Source organism: Crocodylus porosus, unplaced genomic scaffold (assembly GCF_001723895.1).
Source record: "Crocodylus porosus isolate Cpor-Errol unplaced genomic scaffold, CroPor_comp1, whole genome shotgun sequence".
Classification (NCBI taxonomy): domain Eukaryota; kingdom Metazoa; phylum Chordata; order Crocodylia; family Crocodylidae; genus Crocodylus; species Crocodylus porosus.
Genome location: NW_017728935.1, coordinates 2991798 through 3008966, shown reverse-complemented (window position 1 = coordinate 3008966; position 17169 = coordinate 2991798). Strand labels below are relative to the sequence as shown.

Here is a 17169-nt window from a genome sequence, read left to right as displayed (position 1 = left end):
AGATGCCAAATTCAGAGAGTTAGTAGGCAACAGATGAGTGTTGCTCCACAGTATGGGTGAAGTCAGGTGGAGCCATGGGTAAGGAAAGCAAGGGGAAAGCATTTGGGGGAAATGGGTTAGACAATAATGCTACCTCATTCTCATTTCTCCCTCTCCGCCCGTGGGTCTCAAAGCACCTCGTGGGGCGGGGGTGGCAGTATTATTACCCCCATTTCACAGATACAGAAGCCGAGGCATAGGAAAGCTACATGTTTGTCCAGGCACCCAGACCAGTGGCAGAGCTGAGAATAGACCCCAGAGCTTTCACGACTCAGTCCTACCACGTGGCCACACTACAAAGAGGAACAAGGAACTGCCCAAGAGGGGCATGCCTTCACCTATCCCCATCAGAAGCACAGGGACCTCCGGCTTATGTACAGCGCTAGCCCCGCTCCCAGGGCAAAACAAAGGATTCTGGGGATTAGAGGTATTTAAACAGCCATTTTCCACTGGAGTGAAGACAGCAACAGCTGGAGATGCTTTCCAGTGAGCAAAGTGGCTCTGATAATAAAAATAATACTTAGCACTTCCGGAATTCTCACATGGTTGAAACACTTTACAAACACCAATTAATCTTTTAATCCTCACAATCCCACCCCATCCCTTAAGGCAGGTAAGTATCACTCACATTCAGAGCAAGGCAGCTACACTTCATTTCCCTTCTCAGAGGGAAGAGCAGGTTTACAGGATGTGAAAAACAAGCTAAAAAACAGACATATGCAGGATGCTTAGGGGGAAAGAGAAACTTATTCCCCTGTCAATAACAAAGATGTCAAGAGGGCTGGAGAGTGAATGCCCAGCTTAAAACCCAAAGCACCGAAAAAGATCGGCCACACTCGGGGTCTGTCTACACCACAAAACAAAGGTGGGACAGCAGCAGGGACCAGCATAACAGAGCTAGAGGCACAGCAGCAGTGAAGAGGAGCTTTTGTGCGAGCTATGCAACCCTCCTGGCACCCTTCGGATTCTAGCATGGGCCGATGCTTCTTCACTGCTCTTGCTGCCCCAGGTAGCTAAACTCAACCTACAGCGTGGGCATGCACACCTGCACTGCAATCACACATGCTCTACAGACATGTGTTTGAAACCAAAAGAAAGTCTCATCAAGCTGAAATGTTCCTGTGGACACAGACAGTCTTTGCCATAAAATCAACTACCCATGAACCAGCTCAGTGCAGGGTCAGTCCTGGAGGAAACTCTCCTCGGAGAACTGGAACTTCGGAGAGGGTGAGGTCCTCGGGGAGATTCAAGGGATTTAGTCCCTCTTTTGTTAACACAAAAGGGCTTTGGAGCAAGTATCTGGCCATTGATAATGCTACAGGGGTGTAGGTTGTAGCCATGTTGGTCTAAGGACATGGGCAAACAAGGTTCTTTGGGTAAATCAGATCTCTTTTATTAGACCAACTCAAATGGCTGGCAATGCCGAGCTCCTTGCTCACAGCTGCAGGACATCAGCTAGATACCTCAAGTCCTGGAGGGGTCACTCAGCTCTAAGGACAAGGAGGCTCAGAGGCAGCCACAAAGGAGGAATCTCTTCCAAATTCAGGGCCACGTGTTATTTGCGATGGGCACGGCACATTTGGAGAGGACTGACTATTGTTCGCAAATGAACTCCCTTTCACAGGTTTGGACTGTCCAATAAACTGTACCTTGCAAAGGCCAAGGCAAGGTGGGCGTGAAAAAGTAAGCACTTCTACTCCATCCAGGAAGAGCACAGACCAACAGCAGATGCTTCCCCAGCCTGACAAAGGGTGTTTTAACCTGAAAGCTTGCAGAGACGACTTTTTCCAACTATTTTAGTTGGTCTAATAAAAGATAAAGGACTTACCCAAAGAACCTCGTCTGCTTATGTCCTGAGACCAACAGGGCTACAACCTACACCCCTGAAAAAAGAAAGTGAGCACGGTGTAGGGATGACTAGCTGCTCTTCCCTGTTGTGCCCTGCTGACATCACGGCACTTCTGTAGCAGTGGATCTGGCCCACAAAGCATAAACTCCTCAGGACGGGGACCTCTCTCCCGTTCTGCCTAGAATATGCCAGGAAACCTAAGAGGCTCCAGCAACATAAACACATTCTGGCCAAAACAAACGAATCGTGGAGAACAGTTATGACTACCACTGGATTGCAGGTGATCTACCAAACCAGGGAGAGTAAACTCAAAGATCCAGTCTTGTTCCACCTGCCACTGACCCCAACCCTCCCCACAACTTCAGTTACAAATTGTTCCAACTTTGAATGCTAGAGAAAGCAGTGAGGCTGGATAGCAACACCCCAACCGTGCTTGCTAACACAGACATCCTTCTAATCATAGCCCCCAAGAGCTGACACAGCAGCACTCAAGCCATTCTCTATGAAGGTTTCTTGGCAACATAAAAATCAAGAGACTGGGAAGTTGTAGGAGGACCGGGAACCTTTCCTGAAGCAATTAGCAAAATGAAAAAGCAAGGAAGATGCTCACTACATTCCTTGTTAGCACAAATCAGGTGAGCTTTGGTGCATCTCCCCAAAGTCATGAGATAATTTCCTGTCATTGAAGCCTTCAGATATTCACAGCATGACCAGCTGGTCCTCTCCTTGTCTACAGATTTTCTCCCCATCTCCTGTAGTCTCCCACCAGCTGTTTGAAAGCTGAACCTGGCCCTCTGCACTAGTGACATACTGCTCTGATCATCCTCAAATTGCAAATTCATGTCTACTAAATCCCTAGCGTGTCACTCACGAGACCTGCAATACATCATGAGCAAAGTCTGCTGAGCCAGCCCTCATCCCCCCTGTACTGAAAGAGCCATAAAGAAGGGAGAATTCAAGAGCCTGAAGAATCAAATTCTCACTCACAATCAAAACTGCCCAGACTAGAATCGGAAGCCTCTGCACTAGCCATAAGGAGGAGAAAAACTTCTAGTTGTTTTGCCATCTGTCCTCTTAACAAGTACATCACCCGGGATGGACTGCTATACACTAGATTGATGGTTTGACAAGGCAACGAAATTAAAGGTCACAGGTTCTCTCTGCACTTATAAAGCCTTCATCAACTGGGCACACCTATACAAGATGCTTAATGTGCAGTAGCCTACTAACGCTGCGCCGTAGCGCTCTGGGCAAAACCTGTGCTAATATAGTACGGCACAGTAGTATTAGGTTACTGCACAGTAAGCGTCACTAAATAAATGTGCGCCAGCACTGTAGTTACTGTGCATTTAGTTAGTATTTCACTAAGTACCAAACTAAACGCGCAATAACTACTGTGCATTAATGAACATGTAGACACGCCCACAGACCATCTTTCATGAGGGTCTTAGGATACACCTGTAAGGTAGAGGAGCAGTAGCCCCATTTACAAATAAGTAACGGAAGCCTGGCTTAAATTACGTGACTTACCTAAAGTCAGCCCCAAAGTCTAAAAAAGGAATTAAGCCCTGACCTCTCCCAAATCCACATCCTAGCCATTTGATCAGTAGTTCTCAACCTTTTTAGACTCCAGGCACCCATCGTTAGACTTGAGGCACCCCTCAAGAACATGCCAGCTCTTATTTTTTTTTGACTACAGAACAGTAGTAGAACAACTCCTCAGTCGTAAAGAGCTCAGAAAGACCACGCCGGGCCAAAATGTTTTTGACGTTGTAGATTCCTCTTTGAAATCCATGAGCGCATCTCACGAATCACATGTAGGTGTTTGCACAACAGTGTTAATACTGTACAGCACCTCACAGCACCCTTAAAAGGACCTCGTGGCACCCCAGGGTGCCGCAGCACCCTGCTTGAAAATCACTGCACTAGATCATCCCACAGTCATTCCACACAGGAGCGCATCCAGAGTCTGAGCCTAATGGTGCTGGCGAAGGAGCCCCTACAAGCTGCCCTGTTGCCAGTCATACAAAGCTCTAGATCCACAGCACCTTGAAAGGGCTTGTGACCGATAGCTGCCTCTTGATTCATTTAGTCTTGGAAATACTCACTCAGGTACATTAGCCACACTCCTCTAAAAGATAACACCAGGTGGCAGCAAACTCCATACAGTAATCCAAGATATCCTAATGTAAACACGGTTCTACCTGTACAGATAAGGGGCTTTGGGTACATGTAAAGGAAACTGTTTCTGGAACAAGATCTTGATGCCTAAGCAGCATGTAATGAGGAGCCCTCTTTCTGGATGCTGCCCCCCATACCTACTCTTCGCATTTGAAACGGGAGTCTATCCATACAGGTCACTCTGCACCGCCGAGGCCGAGTCATATTCCAAACTGGAACTTGAATACCCTTCATGTTTTATGGCGTCAAAGGCCAGAAAGGCTGGAGGGCAAGGTCCTTGCCCCCCTGACCTGGGAAAAATTCCCTTCTAACCCCCTTCGAGCACCGGGCCGTTCGTGTCAGTTTGTATACCGCTGAACTGGTGTCGGCAGATCACTCCACAGTAATGCAACAGAAGGGTTATACTCTCACCCAGCATTGACGAGGGTGACAGGCAACTCAAATGAACCCTAAAATGCAAACTCACTTTAATGCTGGTCCGTCCGACTGCTCAGAAACTCACTCAGCGCAAGCCCTTAGCGCACATGCTCCATCACGGCACCTCATGGTGTTGGCAGACTGTCTTGCGTTATGAGAGAGGCGTACAAAGCTTGCACTGGTACGAGACATATTCCTGCCATAAGACTCGGACCAGCCACCATCTGCATGTGTCCACTTCTCCTGGAGAGAACACTATAGGAGCTGAATCCCAATAAAGACCTCAGATTTTAGTTTCACCTTGGCAGTGAAAGGCCTTCAGTGCCAGACCTTTATTCCACTCCAACAGCATCCAGCACAATCAGCTTCTGACCCATGACTGGAGCTGTTAAGTACCACTGCAATACATAAAAGGGAAGGAAAGCCAACCGGGGTACCAGGTAGGTGGACTACAGCATAGATTGGCTAGCACTCTTCTCAGAAGGGGTCCCTGTGCTGTTGGTCTGAAGACTGCAATAGCACCCTGCTATAGATGCTTGTGCACAGTGTAGTTGGTGCTGACAAGACCTGAAAGTCAGCAGTTTGCTCAAGCTATCGGGAGAGCTGCAAAGAAAAGCAAGAAATCCCTCTGATGGCATTTGGAGCAGGCTCTGAGATGGACCTGTCCTGTTTCACAAGGAAACATGAATACTTAGTGGTTCACCTCTTTTTGACCTGGTCACTTCCTATTTCTCTCAGCTCTGGTGATGAAACTAAACAAGTTGTTTCCATTTGGCATTCTCAGGGCACTGCCAAATGCCGCAACATCTGAATTGCTAATGGTATAAGGGATGGGGTCGTCACAGCTCACAAGAACCCCCTCTTCATTGAAGTATTTCCAGTAAAATGCTTAAGTGGTTAATTTTTTAGACAGCTGTGTCTCTGCCTGCTCCCCCACCAAAAGAGCTAAATCTAAGGCATATATTACCTGACTGTTTCCCCCTTTTAATGCAGTCAGTTCATATATAAAAAAAACCACTATATTTGGGTTTTCTTCCTGCTATAAAAACGTAAGTAAGGGCTGTGGATGGAGAGAAGGGAAGACTGGAGCTCAAGGGCTTGCAAAGAAACCTCAAGCTTAAGTCTGCTACGCATCTGGAATTTGCGCAACAAGCAGCAACCCAGAGAGGGGAATCCGTGTTCTAGAAATGGGGGATTTATGAATCTAAAAGTAAAGAGGCTGTATGGATATCCATCACCTTTACTTACCAGCTGCCATAACTCCTTGCCATTGCTCCCAGACAAACCAAGTCCCAGGACATCACTACAGCAAAGGTGAGGTTTGCTAGTAATGGAACAAACCTTGGAATCCAAAAATTATGCTGGCAAACCCCAGCACTGAATTATAACTGGATGATCCAGCTTCCCCTTTCACCCTGGAAGGTCATGCCTCAAGACTAATATGCTGGCAGCAAGGATATCATAGTGATGTAGGCTTGGATGGTTCTTGTTGCCAGTGGAGGGGCAGCCTCCAGAGCGTTGGAGGACATGGTCTGAGTCTGGAGGAGGAAGATGTGGGACTCTGCAAGTGAAAAGGTCAAACTTAAAACAACCCCAAGAGCTCTTTTAGGTCTCGTACAAAATGCCAGAGTGGAATCAAGGAATGCAATGCCCAGAGAATGGCTTAACTTTGCTACATGCCACCTCATGCACACAATGCCAATATTGGAACATTCCCTGGACAACAAGAAGCAGAATGCTTCAGATCAAATTCAGCCCTGGCATAACTGGGTGAAGCCATATCAAAGCCATGGTGTTATACCAAAGCTCAATTTAGTCCATTGAGTTGACAAAACAAAAAACAGGGGCCATATGTTTAGCCAAAACACTAGTCAAATATTTCGCATGGAGTCATCCAAGCGTGTGGGAGTCTGCAACACTTCAATACGACTCCGAGCTTGGCTGCCTTGCAATCATGCCCACACTTCCGTGCTTTCTACACTCCCTCCCACCCTTCCAGTACAGTGCATTCCAGTTCACGGAGTCTTCCCCTCGCAGCTGTGCCTTTCAACACAAGAACCGGGTCCAACACAGCACCTCCTTTCCACCATCTCACCCCTCCAGCCCTGCCAAGGAAATGGAGTTGAACGCCAGGCTGATCCATTGCACGTGGCCACAGGCTTGGCACTTTTTAAACTTTGAGGCAAAAGGAGATTTACAAAATTAAATAAATAAATAAATTAGCACGGAAAAATACACAAACAAATAAAACAAATTAAAAAAACATTTCTGAATCGCCACAAAAACAAATAAATAAACAAACAAACAAACGAGACAAAACAAGCTGAGGGCTCCCTGACCCCAGCCTTCACTGGCATTCAGGCCCTCCCCTCCTGTTTTTGCACTGGCACCAGTCTCTTTGGGGTGTCATGGAAGTAGGAGAGGTAGCCCTGATCAACGCAGTACCCCCATACAGATGCCATTCAGGTGCTGGCATCCCCTGAAAGGTTTCAAACGCTCTGCAAGGCTCAGAAAACCAAAATACTTGGTAGGAATGGAGAGAGCGCAAAAGACAGACAGACAGACTACAAGAGTAAAGTCTGTTTCGTGGGGCTATCCAAGGATGGTGTGTTGGCCAACAGGGATGAGAAGCAAGGGGGAACGGAGGATGGAAGTCACGCTGAAGGGCAGATAACAAAAGCCACAATGCGATGCTCGCACTTGGTGTTCCCCTCACAGAGGCAGGTCAGTGCTGTTATGCCGCGTTTTCCTTGAAGTCCCATCATCTCTGGGCAGTGCCCTCTGCAAGTTGGACATGGCTGCTGTCTTTTTAAGGTCAATGACTGCGTAGGAGTCCGTCCTGCGGGCTGGATGGGTGGTGGGAAGCGGGGCACAGGGGACCTGGGGTTTCTGGCACCCCTTGTGGGGGTCAGCCTCCAGCTCCACCTGGATGTAATTGAGCTGCCTCTGCTGCTCCGGGCAGGGCCGGCGGAAGTCGAAGCTGAAGACGCTGGGCGTGCAGTTGCGGAGCTGCTGCGGGAAGTTGCCGCGGTGTAGGCTGCCATGCAGCACAGTGCTCTCCGAGTTCATGTAGTTCTGCAGCGGGTCATCTTCGCTAGGCTCGCGGTAGCCATTCGGGGAAGGGGTCAGGGCATCCCCTGAGTCCTCATCATCCTCGTCCTGCCGCAGGGGCTGGCACTCCCACACGGGAGGCAGGGATGGCAGGTTTTCATAGTGCAGCAGGGCCGTCCTGCGGTGAGAGCAGCTGTTCAAGCCCAGGTCTTCCCGGGTGAGTTTCAAGCGACCACCGCGCCGAAGCGAGGCACCCCCAGGGGGGAGCAGGCCATTGATGTTCTCATACATGCACTTGGGCATGGGGTACTTGTCCTTACACTCATTGTTGTTGTTGGGAGCACAGATATGTCCCCTGCACTCCCGGTGGTACGGGCAGAAGCTGTCACATTTCACCATGTGCCTGCAGCCAGGGGCAGGACCCAATACAAACTTCACCTCCCCTGGCTGCAGGAAGACTTGGGGGTTTCGGTCCTCTAGCGAGCAGCTGTGGTTCCTGTGAGGGAAAGAAGGATGGACCTCAGGCAGGGTGTGCATACAGTGCCGGCCTCTCATCTCCTCCTCACCACTGGTGGTGTTGACGTACGTGTGGGACTGCAAAGAGAGCAAGTGAATTTTAGGAGCAGAAGGATGACAGCAGGAAAAGAAACAAGACAAAAATGCAGCTGGTGGATGAGTGCCTACAGGGAAAGGATAACAGGTGTGGAAGCTGATGAAGCAGAGGTAGAGGATGGAGCCTCGGTGGTTGACGAGACTTTGGGCAATGGAAATCGGGTAATTCGTGGTCTGAGAAACAGAAGCTGGAACTTGACGGGAGTGCCTAGCTAAAGTAAAGTTACACTCACCACAACAACAACTCTTACGCGCCAACTATTCTGCAAGTGTGGAAAGAGGAAAGAACTTAATTCCCTGTCACAGATTTAACTTCAGTTTCAGGAGTGGAATGAGCAAGATACGAGCTTCCAATCACCTTCCTACAACAGTGCTCTTCCAATACGATCAAAAAACCCCAGCAATTATTATAATGTTCCTGTAAGGCCTCTTCACTGCCCATTAGTCTGAGTGGATTCTGCTTATTGGTCCTGTAAGTCTCCATACCTTGGGGGCTGTTACATATTGGGACTGATACGTGGCACCGCGATACACATCTTTAAAAGAAAATCCTATTGGCATGACTGACTCGGGCACATGGCATGGTTTGAAACAAAATACCTAGACTTCATTCTTAAACAAGTTTGGTTAAACCTCTGACAAGGAGTACATGGCATATCAAGCCACACAGGCTTTTTCATGAGATGTCTTCTTGAGCTGCTTACATAAATGTCCTAGAACACCATATTGGAGGTGCCTAGGTTTGCCCAGTTCTGCAGGAAAAGGTACCAAGATGCTGTTGGAGACAAAATATAACGGACCGATTGGCTACAGTAAGTCCTAGGATCCTAATCAGAGAGCAGAGGGAGTGCGGTAGAAGCAGTTAGCCAAGTAGCACAGTAGAAGCAGATGCCACGGGAGGGCCTGAGTTTGGGTATCCAGCCTTGAGCCCAGCTTGGCCTTGCAGCAGCTGGGAAAGACATGAGAGCAGCTCACTCAGACTAAGAGGGGGAATTACCTGTTCCTGGGTGCAACCTAGCAATTTTCAGTAAAACGACTGAAGAGGAGCAAGTTACAAGGTAAAATGGCCCCTGTGCTTCCCGGAGCTATGCAGAAGTATAGGTCTAGCATTCCAAGGCTCTACACAGAACTGATGTGCTACATAGTCCCCACAGCAACAACTATCAGGGCTTACCTGCTCATCAGCCCCGATAAGGGCGTGCGTAGAGTCCTCCCCAACAGAGGAGTGCCTCAAGCTGCTCATGGAGGGGTGTCTGGCTGTGGAGTAGGATGGGGCTTCCCCAGGGAAGCTGTGAAATCCATTGGGGAACCCTGGAACGGTGTACCCCAGAGCTGAGGAGGAAAGGTAGAGACACATGCATTAGAGGCAAAGCTTTACCCAGCCCTTGCATACAAGCATAACTACGTGGCACAATGTTTGGCTCAACAGGCATGTCAGAGAGCAGAACATGGTGGGCTGGGGTAGGTGCTACATTAATGCGTGGCCTAAACATGCACTAGGTCTCCTTGGATAAATTCAACAGCTTGCGAGTCCCTGCTAGTCAAGGGGGAAACACTCAAGCAAACATGAATTCCTCTAGCTGGGGTTTTCTTCAGGAGCTCCCTCACCTCCTATTTCTTAGAAACAAGATATCACACCCAGCAAGTGGCTGGGGCTTCAGGATGAACATTCTGCATACGACAGGCGTGGTCTGAAGCACCCAGCCCAGAGGTACCAAGATGCCGTTGGAGACAAAATATAATGGACCGATTGGCTACCAGGGTTGTGTCCTTGGCTAGAGGGCTGCAGAGGCCAGGCTGGACCACCTTCCTATCTCCATTTCCCCTCCACCCCAAGTATTCCAGAAGCCTTACTGCTGGGGGTCTGCGGGGTTCGGGACAGCTCACGCTCAGTAGGGTGACTGCTCCTAGTGATGATGACTGGCTCCTCCACCACGTTGATGCTGTTACACTGCATCAGGTCTTGCAGCAGGTTAAAGATCTCCTCTGCTCTGGAACACTTGAAGGCAAAGATCCCTGTGCAAACAGAAAGAGAGAAGTGGTAAAGGAGAGGGCAACCTCATTTAAGTAAGGAGGAAAGCTGGCCCTCTGAAGGCAAGAGAGTTCAAGAACTGGGTGTAAAGAGGTTTTCTACTTAACACAATCAACCTAAGCTTGGTAGGTTTAGACAAAAAGAGATCGAACACTGAAGTCACAGGAATGTTCACCCTCCGATGGGCAGGATAGATTTGTTGGCGATACAGCAAAACCCAGATTTTTCATATACGGATGGACTGAAACCTGCTTAATGCAGGAACCTGCTGAATTGAGGGTAAGCCACAAAGCTGGTTGCTCCAGCTACGTGAAGAAATGGCATACTCCAAAATAAAAACAACAACAAACAGCTGGAGCGCCTCAGCAGTCCCACACAGGGGTATATGCAGCTACAGCATACAGCTAATTCACAAACACACTCTTCCTCACTGAGGAGGGGTGGCAAGAAAATGACCCTTGCAAGGTACCCGAGTTTATTATACAAGCTCTTGTGCTTCAGGTTATAAGACACCACCACAAAAGAGGCTTTTTCAATAGGCAGGCCGAGTTATAATGGCTCGCTAGGAAGTTCCCTGCGTCTTCCTCCGGAAGGTGAGCTACCAGGCAGTGCTCAAAAGAAGGCACAGGTGACCAACATGACTTGGGTGTTCCCATACTCCTCTACACATGAACACGTGATTTACAAAGCAATGTTCTGCGCCATATTCTTGGTATTCAGATAAATAGTGCCATGACATTTCTATCTAGCAAATCCTCTTCTTGTATCACTAAAAACCTAATGTCATGGTCACTATCTGATCAACTAGCACATCTATTACCAACCTTATAATTAGCCCCTTTCAAAAATAGGGATATAGTTATCATACAAGAAAGATCCTGCATTGGCAGAGGCATGGACTGGAGAAACCAACAGTGCTTGCTCCACCCTTCACTTCCATTATTTCATTTCTCCTGAAGTCCAGGTCAATTCCTACTGTCCGTAGGCCTTGAAGAGTTAAATTAATATAGCCTCCTAAAGAAATGGTTTGGGAGTGGGCTGCAGCAGGTACAGCAGGAGCAGCTGCTGGAACTAATGAGGGAGGTCAGGTAAGAATGAGGGCAGGTGAGAGCAGTGATTGGCTGTACCTGTCCAGCTGGCTCAGTGCCAGACAAGATTACAGAAACGTGTGTATGATGAACCAGTTAGATCAGCAGTTTTCAACCTCATTAGACTCGAGGCACTACTTGGCAAATGCCAACACTTAGTCTTCACTCATTTTCTGACTACAGAAAAATAACAGAGCATTTCTTCTGTTGCAAAGAACTCTAAAAGGTCAAAACAGATCAGCATGTTTTAACTCTGTGGATTCCTATTTGAAACCTCTGGGTTTATCTTGTGAATTATCTTTGCACATCTACAAGCTCTAACACTGGTTGAGAACCTTGAGTTAAATGAATCATGTACTAAGAGTTAGGTAGTAAAGACTGCGTAGGTCCCAGATACTACCTAATTTCACGTTCAGCATTCTGACCGGTCAATACACATACGATCAAGGAACGCACTGATACAATTCAGTGTGCGTTAGCTAGTGACATGGCATTTATAATGTGGGTAGAAGATGGATTAATGTGAAAGAGACTCTGAATCCACGTACTCTTACATATATCCTCTCTGTTGGCCAGCTTGATCACCTTGCTGGCAGGGAATGAAGCTAATCTTGTTATACTCACTCTCTCTTGAAGCATGTTGCAGTCAGGGTTGACAGCCCCTTAGAAGCAATAACTCCGTCAATGGAAGTCTGTCCACTGACTAATGGGAAGTAGGCCGGGGCTCTGGAATGCATGCGAGAGGGTGGGGGAACAGCAGTAGTTTGAAAACGCATCAAATTAAATGATAACTCCCTGGATAAACAGCCTGGCCAACAGCTAACGTGTGCGAACCAACCAACCACAGGCCAGCATGCACATACACGCACAAAACCCATAGCAACAGGGACCGCATGGCAACGACAGCTGCTACTCTGAAGAAAAAAGGGGAAAAATATTCTTGCCAAAAATATATGCATCTGTCTTATTTAATGAGGATAAGAGGAGCAGCAGGGTGGAATCATCCAAACAAAATCAATTAAGCAAGAAAATTTCCTACAAGGGAGGAAAAGCAGCAGAGGAAGTGTTTTCTTGCCCTGTGTATACAATGGCGTTTCTCTGATTTATATCTGCATGGAGAGGATTGATGACTTAGCCTGTGCTCGCTGAAAAAAAATTCTTGTGCATCAATGGCTCTGCTCTATCCCTGCGATCCAGATCTCTAAAGAAAACCAGAGCAAACAGAAGTGTGTTCTAATGACAAAACAGGCAAACACAATGACACAGTTCCCCCTGCTGACAACTGAGAAGCATGCGACTCAACTATAGGAGAGCCCCATTGATACAAATATTACAGAGTAGCATATGGCATTGCAAATTTACACAGCACTTTATAGGCAAACAGAGAGCCATGACGAGGCCTAGGGGACTCGTCAACATACTCGATACAAACTGAGGAACGTAACTTTTTTTAGCGCCAAGAATATGATCATCTCTTTACAACAGAAACACTGACAGACCGTGTGTTCACTGGCTCGGGGACTAGTGGAAAGTGTGGGACAGTGGGAGTCAGGAAACCTGGGTTCTCTTTCCAGCTCTGCCACTAGTTCAGCACATGCCCCTAGGGAAGTCACTGCACTTCTCCATGCCTCAGTTTCCCCAGGAGTCAAATGATGCAGATATGAAACTCCCACTCCCCACACCTTGTCAAGTGCTGTGAGATCCCTGGATAGAAAGCATTACAAAGTAGTGACTATTAACCAAAGTGGAGGGAGACAACATAACCCATTAGGAAGGCTGGAGAAGGACAGGGTTATTTCTTAAAATTACTGATATTACCCACTCCCTTTTTTTATTTTTTTTCAGCACACAACAGCCAACCCCAGAACTGCCTCTGCCACCTGGCTTCCCATTCAACTCAAACCTCATCCCCCGTTTGTTTGACTTCTGATGGGATGCTACACACCATAGAAGCAATATCCCAAGTTACACTTTAAAATTTCCAGCGTTAATAGTAAACACTCACAGGTATTACAACACCCCAGGAGTGGGATACCGCTGGCACTCGCAAAGATTTATTAGACACCAAAAGCAGCAAAGAAATCAGCACCAAGGCAGCCCACAAGCAAGAGCTGTGCAGTTACTACCCCATCAAGCAGGGACCACCCGCTCACCCTGTCCGGTCTGGCAGCGGCGCCCACTCTCGAAGGAGAAGAGGTTGGAGTCATAGCCATAGCGGCGCAGACAGAGGTAGGGCCACCTGACAGCATCACGCTTCCGAGTGTGCAAGATGAGCTCCGTCTGCGTCAGCTCCATGATCCCAGATCCCAGCTCGTTCCCCTCATCATCCACATTCGTTACCTGCGGAGGCACCAAAGTTCACGTCAGGAAGCCCAGTGCACTGTAGCAAAGGACACCGTAGGGACCGTGGCTTCCTTGAAATGTCAAGGTGATTTGGAGACTGCGGCCTCCTCAGTCCAGGTAGCATACCTCAGGACAGGCATGACAAGCAGAGAAGCTCAAGCACGCTCTAACTTTCAGCCTCCCTGCTAACCAGCAGCAACCCTACTTTTACAATGCAGAGATCCGTCTATTAGGCACTTGACCAAAATCTGCAGACTCCTTTTGCATAGGCCAACCAGCTAGAACACAGAGACAGGCTCCACAACATAAGCCACCCAACTTCCCCTCCACAGGGCACGTTTTCCCTCTAGCTCCAAGGAGGTGAACCTTAGCACAAGCGAAAGCTTCACTGCATGGAGAGGATACACCCTTCAAGGAGAATCCCCAGCTTAAAATCAACACCACATTTGCAAATCACTCCTTTCTCTGACCAAGAACTCCCAAAGATGAGCATAAGCTTCTCACTTCCTTAAATGCACCAATTTGCACTAGACTCAGTTGGCCTAAATTCATAACAGCTGTTCACACTGCAGGCCTTTCCCTCCAGGAGGAAGGCAAGCTTACCTTAAACTTGGTGGGGTGGTTGTCCGGGATGCTGTCTCTGCACAAGCAGCTACAGCAGCTCCCCATGACGTCAGCATACCAGGGAAGCTCTGGGCACAGGAAAAGAAGACGACAAAGGCATAAATCCAGAGATTTCACATCTTCAAGCCATAAAGACCATCTCCTCCCAGCCACTGACCCACTAGATCCTTACCCAGTTGTGGCCATTAGGTGATATTTTGTTTTGTGGGGGAGGGGAGGAATTCCCACTTCAGTCCCACAATCCTCTGCTAGGCGTCATGGTAACTAGGATGGCAAGAAGTCACCTGAAGCACCATGGAAATTGTCCCATTTTTCACCTGATAAAAACACAATTTAAAAGAACAGAAACTGAGCGCACAGAACACTTGCTATCAGGTAGAGGGCTAATTTCCCCCCAAAACTAACTTTCTAAAATATGACTCGTAAGGAATACACAAACACAACCAGTGCTAAAAGTATTGCTCAAATGTTCATTTATGTAACACTCAGCACAGGACAGCATTGCAAAACTCTGCACACCTGCTACGTGCTGGCAAGGATGCATGCCAGGTGTTAACATCTTTGCAAACCTCCTGGGGAAAGAGATTAGACAGGGACAGTGAAATCCAATGGGGACCTTAACTGTGTGAATTACCCTCTGTGGGCGTATTAAAGCATGGGTTTAAGAGAACCAATCCACCATACAGCAGGTGTTTGAACTGATGGGGAGGTTAGTGGGAAAAGCAAAGGGCAAAGCCAACTGCTTCCAACTTCATCAAACAACCTGATGTTGGCTGCTTTTCCTGCTGCAGCCTTCTTGGTTTGTGAATAGCAACCCAATCGCACCGCTCCAGTTCAGTGCAGGTTACGTTGCCACACACCCCTATATTCCACCCTACAGACACGTTCATGAATTTGGCAAACATGCCCGTGGGAGCTGCACCCACTTACCCCCGAGTGAGCTAGACCCGAAGGCAATATATAGTTGACTGTTAAGGAATTAGCTCCACATTGCTCATAAAGAAAACGAGGCTGGAAACACAGACGGAGAAATGAATCGGCACAAAGAAACACAAGCAATTTCTGCCTCGCTGGGTAACTGCAGACAACCAGAGTCCGCAGCCAAGTCGGAGCCTTACAAAGCCTTGCCGGCAGCTTCGCGCCGTCCCAACTTCTGCGACTCCAGCAAAAGCAAAAGGCTGTAGCCCACTCTCTCTCCTATGGGGTCCAGGAAGTGCAAACACATTCCTCTCCCCACCCCCCACCAAATGTAAAGAACTACAGATTCCCTGCTCGCTTCAGGAGCCTTTCAACCCCAGCTTGTTTGTTAAGCCGTCTCCATAGCCCTGTTCTAGTTAACTTCACAGACTTTCAACTGCAAACCTAGATCCAGACTCCTCTTCCATCTAATCTGGTCACCGGTGGCACAGCCTTCTCCGTCTGCCATCAGAACCATTTCTATTGCTCCCGGCCTCTTCACGTCTTCGTCGAACTTCCAAGTTTTGTACAAGCCATTTATTTTCCTCCCACCTTTTCCTTCTTCTGCGAGTTTTTTTTTTCTGGATCTTGGCTCAAACTCTGGGACCTGTTCCCAGTGGGGGGTTATAGTTTCCACTGGAAGATTGCGAGATTCCCTGCCTCGAAGATCCTTGAAAAGCCGAGTCAACCAGTCGTTGCAGTCTCATTGCTGAATATTTTAGCAAAAGTCTATTCCACGCAAATTCCTAGGTTAGAACTTTAGTCTCAGTACACACTTTTTATGACTCTCTTTCCATGTCCAGATGTGCCAACTACCCAGATCCCTCGGGATGCATACACTAGTGAGCAAAACCCTGGCATCCTTGGACCACGCAAGTGCCTTTTGCATTTAAGCATCTACCAGACCATTTCTTGCAATTTCCTTGTGCTTAATTGGCTCTGCTTTCTAGAGAAAACAAACCAGCTGCATTCCTTAGTACTACGAACACCTGCAACTGTTCAGCTCAAAGAAAACAGCAGCAGGTTTCCATGCACTTGCCTGCCTCTCTTAAGGGCTATAGCGGAATATGCTGGTCTTCCACCTTCTAATAGCAAGCCTAACTAAAAGTGACTATTAAAAGCCTTGAATCTCACGGGAGCTGCCAATACACAGCACTGACGGAGCTGCCCATGCGAGGAGCGCTGTTCGTACCAAGTACTGATGAGCGCACGCTCCAGCAACGCTTGTTTTCCAGCCCCAAGGCCATGCGCTTGAACAGAAAACACCACAACCCGCCGTCGCAACAACTCCACCTCCTCTTGCCTCGCCGGACCGTCCTATCCTGCAGACACTTTTTTTCCCCCTGCAAAGATCTTCATCCCATCAAACAACAAGTTTTCCCCGGTGGGAACGCAAGTATAGCAGGCTCCCTTTCACGCCTCTCGAAGTTGCGAAGGCAGCCACCGGATTTGCCGAGTTAGACACCTTAGGCTCCCCATAAAAAGCAACTGAGATCCAAGTAGGGGTCACAAACAGAAAAGCTGGCACTTTCCAATCATTTGCTCCTCCTGGAGGGGCAACCAGCGGATTTACCGGGGGATAAACCTATCTTCAAATATGAAACGACGCTTCCTAAGTTTCGCACATGCCCGACGACTCTCTTGGCAGAAGATTGCAATTTGCCTAGGGAGCCTCCCAAGGGGTTTTTCTAACTCGCTCGAGCCGGTGTCTGCTGCACCTTCGAGACTCGCCCAGTGGGGCGACGGCAGGGGGCCGCCAACCGCGGGCGGGACGCCGATTTCCAGACAGCCCGTGGCCGACGGCCGAGTTGATGGGCTCCCACCCCGAACCGAACGGCCTGTCCCCCCCGCGCGCGTCAGGCAGGCCCGGGCGGCCAGGCAGCTGGCCCTGACCCTGCCTCTGCTGCCCCGGCCCCCGGGGCCCGCTTGGGGCAGGGCGTCGGGACCAAGAGCACGTGGCTCCCTGCCGCCGGGCC

General features: G+C 48.6%; 1 protein-coding gene across 2 annotated transcripts; it reads right to left on the bottom strand.

Annotated features, from left to right (window-relative positions):
- Positions 1–6930: 6930 nt before the first annotated feature.
- On the bottom strand, positions 6931–16206 carry FRS3 (fibroblast growth factor receptor substrate 3). Of its 2 annotated transcripts, none has more exons than XM_019546659.1 (6): positions 14409–16206; positions 14216–14304; positions 13423–13609; positions 10004–10165; positions 9324–9481; positions 6931–8131 (listed from the first exon to the last, which is right to left on the bottom strand). In XM_019546659.1, the coding sequence occupies exons 2-6, from the start codon at positions 14279–14281 to the stop codon at positions 7199–7201; spliced, it is 1506 nt and encodes a 501-aa protein (XP_019402204.1). In that variant the 5' UTR covers positions 14282–14304; positions 14409–16206; the 3' UTR covers positions 6931–7198. The 2 variants fall into 2 exon arrangements, with proteins under 2 accessions (XP_019402204.1, XP_019402205.1); XM_019546660.1 differs by having other exon boundaries at positions 10037–10165.
- Positions 16207–17169: the final 963 nt, after the last annotated feature.

What these genes read in the sequence shown, in the direction of transcription:
- FRS3 (XM_019546659.1), bottom strand. Translation starts at nt 14,281, where the DNA reads ATGGGGAGCTGCTGTAGCTGCTTGTGCAGAGACAGCATCCCGGACAAC. An exon ending in CCGCTGCCAGACCGGACAGG is followed by an intron (nt 10,166 to 13,422) that starts GTGAGCGGGTGG and finishes CTGTTTGCACAG; the next exon opens with GGATCTTTGCCTTCAAGTGT. An exon ending in TTATCGGGGCTGATGAGCAG is followed by an intron (nt 8,132 to 9,323) that starts GTAAGCCCTGAT and finishes CTCTCTTTGCAG; the next exon opens with TCCCACACGTACGTCAACAC.